The 18,293-nt window shown below is 48.3% G+C and overlaps 1 protein-coding gene across 2 annotated transcripts in view; it reads left to right on the top strand.

The window, feature by feature from the left end:
* Positions 1-18,293, top strand: part of slc6a11a (solute carrier family 6 member 11a) — a 147,785-nt gene that overhangs the window by 47,526 nt on the left and 81,966 nt on the right. For both annotated transcript variants that reach the window (XM_034166446.1, XM_034166445.1), the window contains exon 2: positions 144-278. In XM_034166446.1, coding sequence (XP_034022337.1) covers positions 144-278 — 135 coding nt within the window. The remainder of the gene's footprint in view (positions 1-143; positions 279-18,293) is intronic.

Raw genomic sequence — 18,293 nt, forward strand, 5'->3', positions numbered from 1 at the left:
ATATGGACACGCTTAAGGCTATGAAATTGGGCTATTAGTAAAAAAGAAGTAGAAACTGTACACAGCATTATTTCATGATTAACATATTTATACTGTAAAGAGAGTAGTTTTGTTTTGAGTGAAACATTGTTTATTTCTCTCAGGTGCTTTCCTGGTTCCATATGTGCTGTTTCTGCTTTCTTGTGGTATTCCAATGTTCCTCCTGGAGACTGCCATGGGGCAGTATACATCGCAAGGATGCATCACCTGCTGGAGGTATTTCTGCCCATTGTTTGAAGGTCAGTGTATTCAAAGGAAGTGCCTTAATTTATTAATTATCCCTCGGAACAGATGCATAATAACAATTCTGTCTAGTGTTAACTGCCTGACTGCTATCTGCTCGTCCACCACTAGTAGTGTTAAACTTTATTCTGCATACTATATATTTTCCCGGAGGAATGTCCATCAGCATATTTATTCTCAATATTTTGTGCTATTCAAAAATGTGTCGTGTTATTGCTGTTGTTCATATGTTATAGTGGGCATATTACCGATGGATGAAGTGCAGTTCTTTAAAAGAACAGATGAACACTGGATGCAGGACAGTCAAAGATGAAGTTGGGTGTCGAGGATAACTTGAGCCTATATCAACATTTCTTTGTAGAACCAATGCAACAAATTCGGCTTTTTGTGCACAGAAGGCAGTGAAGGGGTGAATAAAATATGAGTAGAAAAGGAGACAGTAAATGAATTAAAGCAAATGTTCAACAGACAACCAGAGGATGTAATAATTACCACATGGGGCGTGCAGCCAGTACACTGAGTGTCTTTCCCAAGCCCAGATAAATGAAGAGGGTTGAGTCAGGAATTCTTAGTCTGTACGTGTCAGAGTTTGAATTTTGTTAGTTTTGTATTATCTGGGTTTTGGTTTGTTTATTCTCTTGGGATTTTTATGCTTGGGTCTCTGTCTCTGTTTCTTTTGTCTCTTTCTTGGTGATGGGTGCATCCCTCTCTCTGGCCACGCCCTGCTTCTGGTGCTTTCCATGCACACCTGTTCCTGATTTACTGATTACCACCTGGGGTTTTATAAAACTCAGCCACATGGGGTGTGCAGCCAGTACATTCTGAGTGCCGGACCCAAGCCTGGATAAATGAGGAGGGTTGCGTCAGGAAGGGCATCTGGTGTAAAACAAGCCAACCCAACTATGCAGACTAAGAATCGAATTTCCATACCGGATCGGTCGAGGCCCGTGCTAACAACTTCCGGTGCTGTTGCCCAACAGGGTGCCGGTGGAAATTGGGCTACTGCTGGGCGAAGATGACAAAGAAGAGGAGGAGACTGTTTCCACAAACAGCAGGGGTAAGAAGAAAACTAGAAGGCTGGAAATGAGAGTGGGGACTTTGAATGATGGAAGTATGACTGGTAAAGTGAGAGAGTTGGCTGATATGATGGAGAGGAGAAGTACTAGACACATTGTGTGTGCAAGAGACCAAGTGGAAGAGAAGTAAAAGCAGGAGCATCGGCAGTGGGTTTAAGTTGTACCATGGTGAGGACAGGAAGAGAAATGGTGTTGGGGTCATTGTAAAGGAAGAGTATATTAAAAGTGTGTTGGAGGTTAAGCGAGTGTCTGACAGGGGTGATGAGTGTGAAGTTGGAAATTGAAGGGGTGATGATGAATATCATCAGTGCATATGCCCCACAGGTAGGTTGTGAGATGGAGAAAGAAGATTTCTGGAGTGTGTTAGATGAGGTGGTGGAGAGTGTGCACAAGCATGAAAGAGTGGTGATAGGAGCGGACTTCAATGGGCATGTTGGTGAAGGGAACAGAGGTGACGAGGAAGTAATGGGTAGATATGGTATCAAGGATATGAATGGGGAGGACAGATGGTAGTTGATTTTGGAAAAAGGATGGAAATGGCTGTGGTGAATACCTACTTTAAGAAAAGGAAGGAGCACAGGGTAACATATGAGTGGAGGAAGGTGCACACAAGTGGACTACATTCTTTATAGGAGATGCAAGTTAAAAGAAATCAGAGTCTGTAAGGTGGTGGCAGGAGAGAGTGTCATTAGACAGCATAGGATGGTTGTTTGTAGGATGACTTTAGTGGTAAAGAAGAAGAGAGTGAGAGTTCAACAAAGGATCAGATGGTGGAAGCTGAAGGAGGAAGACTGTTGTGTGAAATTTAGTGAACAGGTGAGAAGCACTGGTTGGAAGGGAAGCAATTTTGGACAACTGGAAAAGTACTGCAGATGTGGTGAGGGAGACAGCTAGGACAGCACTGGGTGTGACATCTGGACAGTGGAAGGAAGACAAGGAGACTTGGTGGTGGAATGAAGAGGTCCAGGAAAGCATAAGGAGAAAGAGGTTGGTGAAAAAGTTTTGGGATAGTCATAGAGATGAAGAAAGTAGACAGGAGTACAAGGAGATGCGACGTAAGGCGAAAAGAGAAGCGGTAAAAGCAAAGTAAAAGGCATATTGCGAGCTGTACAAGAAGTTGAATAGTAAGAAAGGAGAAAAGGACTTGTACTGATTGGCCAGACAAAGGGACAGAGCTGGAAATGATGTGCAGCAGGTTAGGGTGGTAAAAGATGCACATGGTAATGTGCTGACAAGTGAGGAGTGTGTGCTGAGAAGGTGGATGGAATATTTTGAAGAGCTGATGAAAGATGAAAATGAGCAAATGAAAAGGCTGGATGATGTGGTGAGAGTAAGTCAGGAAGTACAAGAGACTGGTAAGGAAGAAGTGAGGTCTGCTATGAAGAGGATGAAGAGTGGAAAGGCAGTTGGTCCAAATGACATTCCAGTGGAGGCATGGAAATGTCTCGGAGAGATGGCAGTGGAGTTTCTAACCAGATTGTTTAATAAAATCGTAGAAAGTGAAAGGATGCCTGAGGAGTGGAGATGAAGTGTGCTGGTTCCTATTTTCAAGAACAAGGGTGATGTGCAGCGCTGCAGTAGCGACAGAGGCATAAAGTTGATAAGCCACAGCATGAAGTTATGGGAAAGAGTAGTAGAAGCTAGGCTTAGAAAACAGGTGAAGATCTGTGAGCAGCAATATGGTTTCATGCAGAGAAAGAGCACTACAAATGCAATGTTTGCTCTGAGGATACTGTTGAAGTGCAGAGAAGGCCAGAAAGAGTTACATTGTGTGTTTGTGGACTTAGAAAAAACTTACGATAGAGTGCCAAGAGAAGAGCTGTGGTATTGTATGAGGAAGTCTGGAGTGGCAGAGAAGTATGTTAGGGTAGTGCAGGACATGTACAAGAATAATGTGACAGCGGTGAGATGCGCAGTAGGAATGACAAACTCATTCAAGGTGGAGCTCAGGATCAGCTCTGAGTCCTTTGTTCACAATGGTGATGGACAGGTTGATGGATGAGATCAGACAGGTGTCTCCATGGACTATGATGTTTGCAGGTGACATTGTGATCTGTAATGAGAGTAGAGAGCAAGTTGAGTCTAGTCTGCAGAGGTGGAGATATGCTCTGGAGAGAAGGGGAATGAAAGTCAGTAGAAGCAAGACTGAGTACATGTGTGTGAATGGGAGGGAGCCCAGTGGAATAGTGCAGTTACAAGGAGCAGAGGTGGTGAAAGTAGATGAGTTTAAATATTTGGGGTCAACTGTTCAAAGTAATGGAGGGTGTGGTAGAGAGGTGAAGAAGAGAGTGCAGGCAGGGTGGAGTGGGTGGAGAAAGATGGCAAGAGTGATTTGTGACTGAAGAATATCAGCAAGAGTAAAGGGGAAACTTTACAAGACAGTAGTGAGACCAGCTATATTGTACGGTTTAGAGACGGTGGCACTAACAAAAAGACAGGAGGCAGAGTTGGAAGTGGCAGAGCTAAAGATGTTGAGATTCTCTTTGGGAGTGATGAGAATGGACAAGATTAGGAATGAACATATCAGCGGGACAGCTCAGGTGGGATGGTTTGGAGACAAAGTCAGAGAGGCGAGATTGAGATGGTTTGGACATGTGCAGAAGGACCCAGCATATATAGGGAGAAGGATGCTGAGGATGGAGCCACCAGGCAGGAGGAGAAGAGGGACGCCAAAGAGGTGGTTTATGGATGTGCTGAGGGAAGACATGCAGGTGGTTGGTGTGACAGAGGAAGATGCAGAGGACAGGGCGAGATGGAAACGATTGATCTGCTGTGGCGACCCCTAATCGGAGCAGCCGAAAGGAAAAGAAGACCTGGTGTTTTATAAGCTCACTGGATGGTTTTGTTCCTCACCAGTTTGTCATGCCTTGTGCCTTCATTCCCGCTCTGTACCTGCGTTCTTGTTCCTGCACAGTAAAATCACCAGTGTAAAAGTAACACTGACATATGTTCAACTGTCAGTGTTAATTTAACACTGGTGATTTTACTGTACCTGCCTCATACTGTGTACCTGACCTCCTGCCTGTTGCCTTGACCACACCTTATTGCCTGATAATTTCTGTACTGCTGTTTTTGTTGGACTGCCTACTCATGTACTGACCACTGCTATCCACTTCAGTAAAGCCTCCTAAAAATCAGAGCTGTCTGCTGGAGCCGTGCATTTGTGTCCCACCATTCCTCACCATCCCGCCTGACAGTACAAACTGGACAACGATGGACACAGCTGGCTCTGACCCATTTCAGTGAGCGGTACGCTATCACAGTAAGCAGCTCGCACAGCAGCAAGACCACCTCGCTGCCCTGACGTCCGGGTTTAGCGATCTCGCTAAACATCAAGACTTGTTTGTGGAGTTGGTGAGCGCTCAGATGAGTTGGTTGCTAACTAGACTTGATCATCAGGCTTCTCCCGTGACGACCACCGGTAGCGTCAGTCCATCACCTCTGGGGCCATCAGCACCCGTACTGGCTTCCGTACCTGCACCTGAGTACTGCAACCTGCTGTAACCACCGGTACACTTCTCAGATGAATCAGGTGGCGTAAAACCATTCATAACCCAGGGTAAGTTGAACTTTGAGCTCATGGTCTGTAAGTTCCCGTTTGACAGGACGAACATAGCTTATGTCATCACTCACCTGACTGGCTGTGCGAGGCGGGGGCAACAGCAGAGTGGGGTTGTCAATCGGCCACCTACTCCTCTCTTTTGGCTTTCACCGCCGCTCTGCTGTTGGTTTTCCAGCACACCTCTCCGGGCTGTGAAGCGGCTCAATCTCTCATGAGGCTGAGGCAGGGTGGACGCAGAGTCTCCGATTACGCTGTAGATGTCCGCATCTTGGATGCCAAAAGTGACTGGAATTCCGCAGCTCTCTATGAGGTCTTTCTCCAGGGGCTGGCTGAAGAAATTCGGGATCAACTGGTGTCTGTGGATCTGCCCGACGACCTGGATCAGCTCATTGCTCTTGCCATCCAGACCGACCGGTGCCTGCAGGACCTTCCGTGGTGTGCCGTCCACTACTCCTCCTCTCCGCTCCTCCTCCTGTCATGTCAATGTGGATTCTCTGCGCCACAGCACAGCGGAGCCAATGCAGCCCAGTCACACCCGCCTCTCCTTCACCGAGAAACAGTGTCGTCATGACAACGGACTTTGTTTTTACTGTGGTCATTCAGGACACATGATTAGTAATTGCAAAGCCAGGGGTGCCACCTTGAAGCCAAAATTGGACATACGGGTGAGTTTTAAATTCCATTACTCCATCCACAGCACAAAATGTTATTCCTGCAATGCTATTCTCTGAGTATTCATCTGTTTCCTTGTCAGCCTTTATTGATTCCGGTTCTGACACTAATTTGATTCAATCTTCTCTTGCCAGGTCCCTGCACCTGCAATTAGTTAAGCTCTCGTGCCCTCTGGTGGTGCATGCTGTGGATGGCCATGAATTGGGAAGTGTTACTCACCGCACTCAGTCTGTTTCTTTGATTGTGATGGAGAATCACTCCGAAATGATCAGTTTTCATGTATTTGACAAGATGACACATCTGCTCATTCTGGGGCACCCCTGGTTACAGCAGCACTATCCTCATTGTAAATGGGCTGAAGGGAAAATTGTGTCATGGGGTCCGGCTTGCAATAACTCCTGCCTTTTAAACTCAGTTCTCTCTCCGCCCATTGCTAACCCGGATCTCACTGGGGTTCCTGGACGCTATCACGATTTAGCTACGGTATTTAGTAAAAGCAAGGCCAAATCACTACCATCCCATCGTGAGTATGATTGCGCCATCGAGCTCCTTCCTGGAGCGGCTGTGCGTGATTGGGCTGTCCTGTCTTCTCGTAAGGAAGTCCAGGAATTACTGGGCTTTGCCAACTTCTGTCGCAAATTCATTCGTAATTTCAGTTACGTTGCAGCTCCACTTCATGATGCCACGTCGTTCCTCCGGTCGTTTGCCTGGACTCCGGAGCGCGATGAGGCTTTCAGGGTCTTAAAAAAAATCGCTTTACTGTGGCCCCTGTGCTGCTCCTCCCTGACCCCACCAGGCAGTTCGTGGTTGAGGTAGATGCTTCCGATATTGGTGTGGGTGCGGTACTGTCGCAAAGAAGTGCCGATGATAATAGGCTGCATCTGTCTGTCTAAGAAGTTGATGCCCGCTGAGTGTAATTACAGCATCGGAGACCGTGAGCTGTTGCGGTAAAAGTGGCCTTGGAGAAGTGTTGCCACCGGTTGGAGGGGACACAAACACCTTTTCTGGTTCATACCGATCACAAAAACCTAAGAGTATTTACGACCCGCCAAACGACTTAACGCTCGACAAGCTAGGTGGGCAGTCTTCTTTAGCAAATTCAATTTCATACTGTCATACCGGCCAGGGACTAAGAACGGAAAGCCGGATGCTTTGTCTCAGCAGGGGGAACCTATCGACGCCTCAGCCAATCCTGAACTGATCTTGCCTGCATCCTGTTTTGTCTCAGTTTTCATGTGGGAAATCGAATTGAAAGTCCGGTGGGCTGCTGATGGGGTTCCGGCTGTCCCACCGATAGGCTTTTTGTTCCTGTTGCGCTCAAGGGGGAGGTAATCAGGTGGGGCCACGACAGTCGCTTCGCTTGTCATCCGGGTATTAAAAAAACTCAGTCTGTACTTTAACAGAGATTTTGGTGGCCGGGACTGGTTAAAGATGTGACTGAATATGTTAATGCTTGTCAAACATGTGCAATGCATAAAATGCCCAGTCGCCCGCCTGCTGGACTGTTAATGCCGTTGCCTGTTCCCACACTGGTCTTCAGCCCTCTCGGGGAAACACTGTGATTCTGTCTGTGGTTGATAGATTATCTAAGATAGCTCAATTCATTCCCCTGCCCAAGTTACCTTCAGCCAAGGAAACCGCCAAGGTGATGCTTACTAAAATCTTTAAGATCCATGGTTTTCCCCAGGGTATTGTGTCTGATCATAGCCCTCAGTTTGTATCACATTTCTGGAGGGAATTCTGCCGTCTCCTTGGGGTTTCAGCTAGTCTTACACCGGGTTACCATCCGCAAGCCAACGGTCAAACTGAGCGAGTCAACCAAGATTTGTGAAAGGGTCTGTGAATTTTCACCTCCCAGCAGCCTGCCACCTGGTCCTTCCAACTGCCCTGGGTAGAACTTGCTCATAATCACTTGCCCTCAGTATCTACCGGTTAGACACCTTTTCATGGTGTTTTTGGTCATCAACCCTCTCTATTTCCTCCCCTAGATCTTGGCTCCTCAGTTCCCTCGGCACTCCGCCTCATCCTCCGCTGCTGACGAACCTGGGAGCGGGCCAAGAGGGTTTTACTTCGCACCTCACAGGCCTATAAGTCCACTGCTGACCACAGGAGGTCCTCTGTTCCTGCCTATGTGCCCGGCCAAAAAGTTTGGCTTTCCATTCGCCATCTTAAATCGAGGACAGTCTCATAAACTGCCTCCCATGTTCATCGGTCCATTTCCTGTGTCCAAAATTATTAACCCTGTTTGTTTGTCTTCGTCTCTCCACATTCATCCCTCCTTTCACACCAGTCAGATCAAACCTGCTAGGTCCAGTCCTTTGTGCCCTCCTTCCATTCCCCCTCCAACTGCTCGGTACATGGATGGTGGCCGGGTGTCCACGGTGCGGCGGCTTCTGGCCTCTCGCCGCTGTGGCTATGGGGTTCAGCATTTGGTGGATTAGGAGGGTTATGGCCCAGAGGACCGTTCATGGATTCCCTCTCGCTTTATTCTGGACCCTGCTCTGATTCGTGAGTTTCACTCCTCTCATCCCGATTCGACTGGGCCACCCAGGGTCGGCTGTGGGGGGGTACTGTCAGAGTTTGAGTTTTGTATTATCGGGGTTTTGGTTTGATTATTCTCTTGTTGGGATTTTTCTGCTTGGGTCTGTCTGTCTCTGTTTCTCTTGTCTCTCTCTCTTCGTTCTTGGTGATGGGTGTTTCTCTCTCTCTCTGGCCACACCGGCTTCTGGTGCTTTCCATGCGCACCTGTTCCTGATTTACTGATTACCACCTGGGGGTTTATAAGCTCACTGGGTGGTTTTGTTCCTCGCCAGTTTATCATGCCTTCATTCCAGCTCTGTACCTGCGTTCTTGTTCCTGCTTGCCTCATAGTGTGTACCTGACCTCCTGCCTGTTGCCTTGACCACACCTTATTGCCTGATGATTTCTGTACTGCTGTTTTTGTTGGACTGCCTATTCATGTACCGACCACTGCTATCCACTTCAGTAAAGCCTCCTAAAAATCAGAGCTGTCTGCTGGAGCCATGCTTTTGTGTCCTACCATTCCTGACCATCCCGCCTGACAGTACATGCAGACTAAGAATCGAATTTCCATCCTGGATTGGTTAAGGTGCCGGAAGAAATTGGGCTACTGCTGGGCAAAGAAGAGAATGAGAACATGTCCAGACAGGGGGAGAAGCAGAAAACTAGACAGGTGTAAGTGAGAGTTGGGACTTTGAATGTTGGTAATGTGACTGGTAAAGGGAGAGAACTGGCTGATGTGATGGAGAGGACAAAGGTAAACATATTTTGTGTGCAAGAGACCAAGTGGAAGGGAAGTAAGAGCAGGAGCATAGGGGGTGGATTCCAGTTGTTGTATCATTGTGTGCATAGGAAGAGAAATGGTGTTGGGGTAATTTTAAAGGAAGAGCATGTTAAGAGTGTGTTGGAGTTTAAGCGAGTGTCTAACAGAGTGTGTTAAATTGGAAATTGAAGGGGTGCAAATGAATATCATCAGTGCATATGCTCCACAGTTAGTCTGCAAGATGAAGGAGAAAGAAGATTTAGAGAGCATGATACATAGTAGTTAGTGAACTAGATGAGTGTGACCAAGCATGAAAAGAATGGTGATAGCAGACTTCAATGGGCATGTTGGCGAAGGAAACAGAGGTGATGAGGAAGTACGTAATGGGTAGATATGGTATCAAGGATAGGAATATGGAAGGGCAGATGGTAGCTGATTTTGCCAAAAGGGTGGAAATGGCTGTGGTGAATACCTACTTTAGGGGAAAAAAGGAAGGAGCACAGGATAACATATGAGTGGAGGAAGGTGCACACAGGTGTACTACATTCTTTATAGCAAGCTAAAATAAATTGGAGAATGTAAGGTGGTGGCAGGAAAGAGTGTACCTAGACAGCATAGGATGATGGTTTGTAGGATTACCTTTGATGTAAAGAAGAAGAGAGTGAGAGCTCAACAAAGGATCAGATGGTGGAGGCTGAAGGAGGAAGACTGTGTGAAATATAGTGAGCAGGTGAGTGAGGCACTGGATGGAGGGGAAGCAATTTTGGACAACTGGAAAAGTACTGCAGATGTGGTGAGGGAGACTGCTAGGAAGTTACTGGGTGTGTCATCTGGACAGCGGAAGGAAGACAAGGATTCTTGGTGGTGGAATGAAGATGTCCAGGAAAGCATAAGAGAATGAGTTTGGCAAAAAAGTTTTGGGATAGTTGGAGAGATGAAGAAAGTAGACAGAAATACAAGGAGATGTAGCGTATTGCAAAAAGGGAAGTGGCAAAAGCTAAGGAAAAGGCATATTGCAAGCTGTACAAGAGGTTGAATAGTAAGAAAGGAGAAAAGGACTTGTATCAACTGGCCAGACAAAGGGACAGAGCTGGAAAGGATGTGCAGCAGGTTAGGGTGGTACAAGATGCACATGGTAATGTGCTGACAAACAAGTAGAGTGTGTTGAGAAGGTGGAGGGAAAAATTTTGAGGAGCTGATAAATGAAGAAAATGAGAGAGAAAATGCTGGATGATGTGGTGAGAGTAATTCAGGAAGTACAAGAGGTTAGTAAGGATGAAGTTAGGGCAGCTATGAAGAGGATGAAGAGTGGAAAGGGAATTGGTCCAGATGACATTCCAGTGGAGGCATGGAAATGTCTAGGAGAGATGGCAGTGCAGTTTCTAACCAGATTGTTGAATAAAACTTTGAAAACTGAGAGAATGCCTGAGGAGTAGAGACAAAGTGTGCCGGTTCCATTTTTTTTTTTAAGAACAAGTGTGATGTGCAAAGCTGCAGTAACTGCAGAGGCATAACGTTTATCAGCCACAGCATGAAGTTATGGGAAAAAGTAGCAGAAGCTAGGCTTAGAACACAGGTGAATATCTGTGAGTAGCAATATGGTTTCATGCTGATAAAGAGCACTGCAGATGCAATGTCTGCTCTGAGAATACTGCTAGAGAAGTATAGAGAAGGCCAAAAAGAGTTACAATATGTGTTTGTGGATTTAGAAAATGCTTATGACAGGCTGTCAAGAGAAGACTTGTGGTATTGTATGAGGAAGTCTGGAGTGGCAGAGAGGTACATCAGGGTAGTACAGGACATGTGCAAGAATAGTGTGACAGTGATGAGATGCGCAGTAGGAATGGCAGACTCATTCCAGGTGGAGGTGGCATTACACCAAAAATCAGCTCTGAGTCCTTTCTTGGTTGCAATGGTGATGGACAGGTTGACAGATGAGATCAGACAGGAGTCCCTATGGACTATGATGTTTGCAGATGACATTGTGATCTGTAATGAGAGTAGAGAGCAGGTTCAGTCTAGCCTGGAGAGGGGGAGATATGCTCTGGAGAGAAGGGGAACTAAAGTCAGTTGGAGCAAGACTGAGGACATGTGTGTGAATGAGAGGGAGCCCAGTGGAAAAGTGCGGTTACAAGGAGTAGAAGTAGTGAAAGTAGACAAGTTTAAATACTTGTGGTCAACTGTCCAAAGTAATGGAGAGTGTGGTAGAGAGGTGAAGAAGAGAGTGCAGGCAGAGTGGAGTGGCTGGAGAAAGATGGCAGGAGTAATTTGTAACCAAAGAATATCAGCAAGAGTGAAGGGGAAAGCATACAAGACAGCAGTGAGAGCAGCTATGTTGTATGGCTTGGAGACGGTGGCACTAACAAAAAGACAAGAGGCAGAGCTGGAGATGGCAGAGCTGAAGATGTTACGATTCTCTTTGGGAGTGATGAGAATGGACAAAATTAGGAATGAACATATCAGAGGGACAGCTCAGGTGGGATGGTTTGGAGACAGTCAGAGAGGCGAGACTGAGATGGTTTGGACAAGTGCAGAGGAAGGACCCAGGTATACAGGGAGAAGGATGCTGAAGATGGAGCCACCAAGCAGGAGGAGAAGAGGGAGGCCAAAGAGGATTTATGGATGTGCTGAAGGAGGACATGCAGGTGGTTGGTGTGACAGAGGAAGATACAGAGGACAGGGTGAGATGGAAACGATTGATCTGTTGTGGTGACCCATAACAGGAGCAGCTGAAAGATAAAGAAGTGGGTTAATGATTGAATGACACACCTTTCAAGATTCCTTGTTCAGTTGTTGGTTAGGATTTGACCAAGAGGACAACAATGAGGCACAGCCTTAACATTGCTGTTCAAAGCAGGGGTGTTGCATGATGTCATCAAATGAACATAGAATGGAGTCAGTGGGAAAAAAAAATCTTCACAAATAAAAATGTGATAAGTGATGGTGTCATCTTTCTTCAGCGTCACATTATTTAGCAACAAATCCACCTGCTTGCGGTTTAAGCTGAGGACACACAACAAGTTTTTTTGCTTGATTTTACAGACAATTCACAGTTGGGCCGAGTCTCCACCAGTCAGCACTACTCGGTGGGCTAGTTGGCACAGAAATCTGTTAGGGATAAAGACTCAAATTGGCAAATGTGTGAGGAAGAACAGACCCAACCACAGTCACAGGCAATCAAATGTTTGAATTTTTTGATCCCGTAGTGTATGCTGATTACTGACCTGACTGCAAACACATGTTGGCAATAGCTACTGAAAAAGATTAGGTAGGACACAGGAAATATCATGCAAAGACAAAGACGACAGGAAGTAGCCAGTGGGAATATCAAAACAATGATGGTAAACTGTTTTTTCTTCATAATGTGTTTCTCAGTGCAGATATCTATGCAAAAAACAGTAACAGCAAGCCTTTTGTCATTCATGATCGTTTACCTTCTAGATCAAGGGTATTCAACTCATTCCTGAAAGGGCCGAGAACCACCCCCTCCACTAGGTTATTTCAACGATTAATTACATCACTTTGAGCAGATGGAATCAGTTAATGGAGGGGGTGGTTCTCGGCCCTTTCTGGAATGAGTTGAATACTCCTGCTCTAGAGTGTCACTCTTGTGAGAGTTTGCATCAAACTCTCGCTCTCAGGAGTCACTCTGGAGAGTTTGACTCATTCAGTTGGCTTCAGTTCCTTTGACAAATCATATAGTTTGTGAAACCTTATTAGACGCAGTCGTTAAATGTGTGATCCCCAGTCTTTCAGTCGTGATAGAAAAAATCTGCTGAAACTGGTTAGTCAGTTTCGGTAATGCCTGTGAAAGCTGTGTAGTGTGTCCCCAGCTTTCCAGCCATTTCTCAGTATATTGGCATCAAATAAATATAAACGTTCTTATGTTCAAATGGCTCATCTGGAGTTTCACTCACTCATCTTCAACTGCTTACTCCAATTAAGGGTCATGATGAGCTGGAGCCTATCCCAACAATCATAGGGTGTGAGGTGGGTTCAACCCTGGACAGGATGCAAGACTGTCACAGAGCCACATATAAACAAACAAACATATTCACACCCGCACGCACACCTACAGACAATTTAAAGTGTCACACCTAACCTCAGACTTGTATAAAGTACCTCAAAGTGATACTTGAGTGAAAGTAGAAGTAACTTTGGTAAAAGTTAAAGTCTCCTTAAAATAAAGGAGTAAAAGTAAAAGTCTTCAAGCATCTGACATTTACTGTACTTAAGTATCAAAAGTAAATTTCTCATATAAATGTACTTTAAGTAAAAGTATTGAGTAAAAGTAAAATCCAAAACGAGTAGAGACTGACACGGTGACACAAAAAGAAAGCCAGTGTGGTTTCTGGAGAAACCAGGTCTGGGCCTCAGCCCCTATAAAAGGCTAATCTGCCTCTGGTGAAGCAGTTGGCATTGGTGACAGGATGAGTAAGCAACAGGTGGATGTATATTGCTGTAAATAAAGTTCCCATTCTTTTTCCTGGAAGATCCACGCACACACTTTTCTGTTAAACACAACAGCCAGGCTCTTGTGAAACAGAACAGTTATTTATAGCTGAACAGTTGTGCCACATTTAAGGGCCCCTTCACACATAACATGACTGAAGCCGACTAGCGCACAAAGGAGGAATTGCATGTCATTCGTCAAAAAGTTTAGCTGCCTCCAATGCCTCGTACACCTGTTGCTACAACTAGTCGCACACACCAGCGGCTCATTACCCCATCCCCGTAGAGACAGTGCCTGCTCCCAGACTACCAATAACCAGCAAAAATCTATTTAAGCATAAAAATTCAAAAAGAAAAAATAATATAGCACCTTCAACTGCACCACAGACTAAAACAGTTAAATGTGGTCTATTAAACATTAGGTCTCTCTCTTCTAAGTCCCTGTTAGTAAATGATATAATAATTGATCAACATATTGATTTATTCTGCCTTACAGAAACCTGGTTACAGCAGGATGAATATGTTAGTTTAAATGAGTCAACACCCCCGAGTCACACTAACTGCCAGAACGCTCGTAGCACGGGCCGAGGCGGAGGATTAGCAGCAATCTTCCATTCCAGCTTATTTGTTGTGAAAGTGTAGTGACACGGACCCACAACAGGGGGCGCAAATGAACGGTCAATAGATGAGCCAAAAAGTAACAATTTAATGTTTTGAAATGTGCACAACGAAATACAGACAACCTCAGAATATAATTACAGTCAAATCACAAAGGTGACGTGTGGGCAGGCTCGAGGATAGAAGACGTCTGTCCTGAGAAGAGCCGGAACCACACGATTTCCGTCGCCACTGAACCTGGTGAATACTGGAGCCGCCAAGTCCCAAATTCCCAGGTGATCACCGTCCCCGACTGTCGGATCTGGTACTGCTGGCGAGAACAAAGATAGTCAAGTGTAGGTGTGTGCACACCCAGTAACAACAACGGTGGGAATGCCACCTCCACCTCTCACTCATTACGCTGATGAATTTACAGTGATCCCTCAGAGGAAAAGAGTGCCGTCCTGCACTCACTCAGCCTCCACAGGAAGAGGGACCGGTACTCCTGCAAACACTCACAATATACAGCTTATAAGTAACACAAATGGCTGAGGATATTACCTCCAATGAAGTACGATATCTCGGCAACGAGGTGGAGATGACGTCTGGTCTTTATGCAGTGAGATGATGTTGAGTAGATGGGCGACAGCTGTCAAGAGATAATGAGTGACAGCTGTCACCCCCGGCTGTGTCCGTGGCGGCAGCGCCCTCTCGTGCCTGAAGCCCGCACTTCAGGCAGGGCGCCCACTGGTGGTGGGCCAGCAGTACCTCCTCTTCTGGCGGCCCACACACAACAGGACCCCCCCCTCAACGGGCGCCTCCTGGCGCCCGACCAGGCTTGTTCGGGTGACGGTGGTAGAAGTCGGCCAGGAGGGCCGGATCCAGGATGAAGCTCCTCTTCACCCAGGAGCGTTCTTCGGGTCCATACCCCTCCCAGTCCACCAAGTACTGGAACCCCCGGCCCATCCGACGGACGTCCAGGAGCCGGCGCACCGTCCAAGCCGGCTCCCCGTCGATGATCCGAGCAGGAGGCGGCGCCGGTCCGGGAGCACAGAGGGGTGAGGTGGGGTGAGGCTTGATTCGTGACACGTGAAAAACCGGATGGATCCGCAGTGAAGCCGGGAGTTGGAGCTTCACTGCGGCAGGACTGAGGACTTTGAGGATCTTGAATGGTCCGATATACCTGTCCTGAAGTTTCGGGGAGTCCACCTGGAGGGGGATGTCCTTTGTGGAAAGCCACACCTCCTGCCCGGGCTGGTAAGCAGGGGCCGGGGATCGCCGGCGGTCTGCATGGGTCTTCGCCCTCGTCCAGGCCTTCAACAAGGCAGAACGGGCGGAGCGCCACACCCGACGGCACTTCCGCAGGTGGGCCTGGACCGAGGGCACACCGACCTCTCCCTCCACCACAGGAAACAACGGGGGCTGATACCCCAAACACACCTCAAATGGGGAGAGGCCGGTGGCAGAGGACACCTGGCTGTTATGCGCATACTTGATCCAGGCCAGATGTTTACTCCAGGCCGTCGGGTGTGCGGACGTCACACAGCGTAGAGCTTGCTCCAATTCCTGATTGGCCCATTCTGCCTGTCCATTGGTCTGCGGATGATACCCGGACGAGAGGCTCACAGTAGCCCCCAGTTCCCGGCAGAAGCTCCTCCAGACGTGTGAGAACTGGGGACCACGATCTGAGACGATGTCGGTGGGTATCCCATGCAGACGGACGACGTGGTGGACCAGGAGGTCTGCTGTCTCCTGGGCTGTTGGGAGCTTCGGAGGGCCATGAAGTGGGCCGCCTTGGAGAATCGGTCCACTATCGTGAAAATGGTGGTGTTGCCCTGGGATGGCGGGAGGCCCGTGACGAAATCCAGGCCGATGTGGGACCAGGGGCGATGAGGCACAGGTAATGGCTGGAGAAGTTCTTGGGACCTTTTATAGTCTGCCTTGCCCCTGGCACAGGTGGTGCAGGCCTGGATGTACTCCTGGACGTCTGCCTCCATAGACGCCCACCAGAAGCGCTGCCGGACAACTGCCACGGTCGTTCGCACCCCTGGATGACATATATACTCCAGGTTCCGATGGTCAGTGAAAACCGTGAACGGCACAGACGCTCCCTCCAACAGGTGTCTCCACTCCTCAAGAGCCTCTTTCACCGCAAGGAGTTCTCGATTGCCGACGTCATAGTTCCGTTCAGCCGGGGTCAACCTGCGTGAAAAGTAGGCACACGGGTGAAGAACCTTATCGGTCTCTCCGCTCTGGGATAGCACGGCTCCTATCCCTGAGTCAGAGGCGTCCACTTCAACCACGAACTGGCGGCTAGGGTCGGGCTGCACCAAAAGTGGTGCAGTAGAGAACCGTCGTTTCAACTCCTTGAACGCGGCTTCGCACCGATCCGACCAGGTGAAGGGGACTTTTGGAGAGGTCAGGGCTGTCAGGGGGCTAACTACCTGACTGTAGCCCTTAATGAACCTCCTATAGAAATTAGTGAAGCCGAGGAACTGTTGCAGCTTCCTACGGCTTGTTGGTTGGGGCCAATCTCTCACCGCCGCAACCTTGGCTGGATCAGGGGCGACGGAGTTAGACGAGATGATAAACCCTAGGAAGAACAAAGACGTGCGGTGAAACTCGCACTTCTCGCCCTTCACAAACAGTCGGTTCTCTAATAACCGCTGGAGGACCTGACGTACATGCTGGACATGGGTCTCAGGATCCGGAGAAAAGATGAGAATATCGTCCAGATATACGAAGACGAATTGGTGCAGGAAGTCCCGCAAGACGTCGTTAACCAAGGCTTGGAACGTCGCGGGGGCGTTGGTGAGGCCGAACGGCATGACCAGGTACTCAAAGTGACCTAACGGGGTGTTAAATGCCGTCTTCCATTCGTCTCCCTTCCGGATCCGAACCAGGTGATACGCATTTCTAAGATCCAGCTTAGTAAAGATTTTGGCTCCATGCAGGGGGGTGAACACGGAATCCAACAATGGCAACGGGTATCGGTTGCGAACCGTAATCTCATTCAGCCCCCTGTAATCAATGCATGGACGGAGTCCGCCATCTTTCTTGCCCACAAAAAAGAAACCTGCCCCCATTGGGGAGGTGGAGTTCCGGATCAGCCCGGCAGCTAATGAGTCCCGGATGTAGGTCTCCATTGATTCGCGCTCAGGTCATGAGAGGTTGTACAGCCTGCTGGACGGGAACTCAGTGCCTGGAACCAAATCAATGGCACAATCGTACGGACGGTGCCGGGGAAGGGTGAGTGCCAGATCCTTGCTGAAGACGTCAGCAAGATCGTGGTACTCAACCGGCACTGCCGTCAGATTGGGAGGGACTTTGACCTCCTCCTTAGCCTGTAAACCGGGAGGAACCGAGGATCCTAAACACACCCGATGGCAGGTTTCGCTCCACTGAACCACCACCCCAGACGGCCAATCAATCCGGGGATTGTGCTTCAACATCCATGGGAAGCCCAAAATCACGCGGGAGGTAGGAGTTACAAAAAACTCAATCTCCTCCCGATGGTTTCCAGACACCACCAGAGCTATTGGTTGTGTCTTGTGTGTGATTAAAGGGAGGAGGGTGCCATCTAGTGCCCGCACCTGCAATGGCGAAGGAAGCGCCACCAGAGGGAGCCCTACCTCCCTTGCCCATCTGCTGTCTAGCAAATTCCCTTCTGACCCCGTGTCCACCAGTGCTGGGGCTTGAAGGGTTAAATCCCCACTCAGGATTGTAACTGGGAGTCGTGTGGCAATCTGTGTGTGTCTCATGTGAATGTTTTGACCCCCCCTTAGCCCAGTCTCTGAGGGCGGTTGTTGTTGTGGCCGTTTGGGGCAGTTTTTCTGTGTGTGCTCCTTTGAGCTGCAGAGAAAACACTCCCCGCGGATCAGCCTTCTCATTTTGGCCCTGTGCGTTTCCCTAACAACGTCAGCAGGGGAGCTGTTGCCCCACAGAGCGCTGTGGCTGTGGAGCGTGGGGAGGGCGGCCCCTTTTCGAACCCGGAAGGGAGAGGGACGGCGCGTATCCGGCCACGTCCTTCGCCTCACTCCCGACGGCGTTCCTCCAACCGATTGTCTAACCGTATAACGAGATCGATAAGCCCATCTAAATCCCGCGGTTCCTCCTTAGCTACCAGATGCTCCTTCAGGACCAATGACAGTCCGTTTATGAAGGCGGCGCGGAGCGCAACGTTATTCCAGCCGGACCTCGCAGCCGCGATGCGGAAGTCGACTGCATGTTCGGCTGCACACCGGTGCCCCTGTCGCATTGACAGCAGCATTGTTGAAGCGGTCTCTCCTCTGTTAGGGTGATCAAACACTGTTCTGAACTCCCCCACAAACCCAGTGTATGCTGATAACAACCGTGAGTTCTGTTCCCA

This window comes from Thalassophryne amazonica, chromosome 3, assembly GCF_902500255.1.
Source record: "Thalassophryne amazonica chromosome 3, fThaAma1.1, whole genome shotgun sequence".
Lineage (NCBI taxonomy): Eukaryota > Metazoa > Chordata > Actinopteri > Batrachoidiformes > Batrachoididae > Thalassophryne > Thalassophryne amazonica.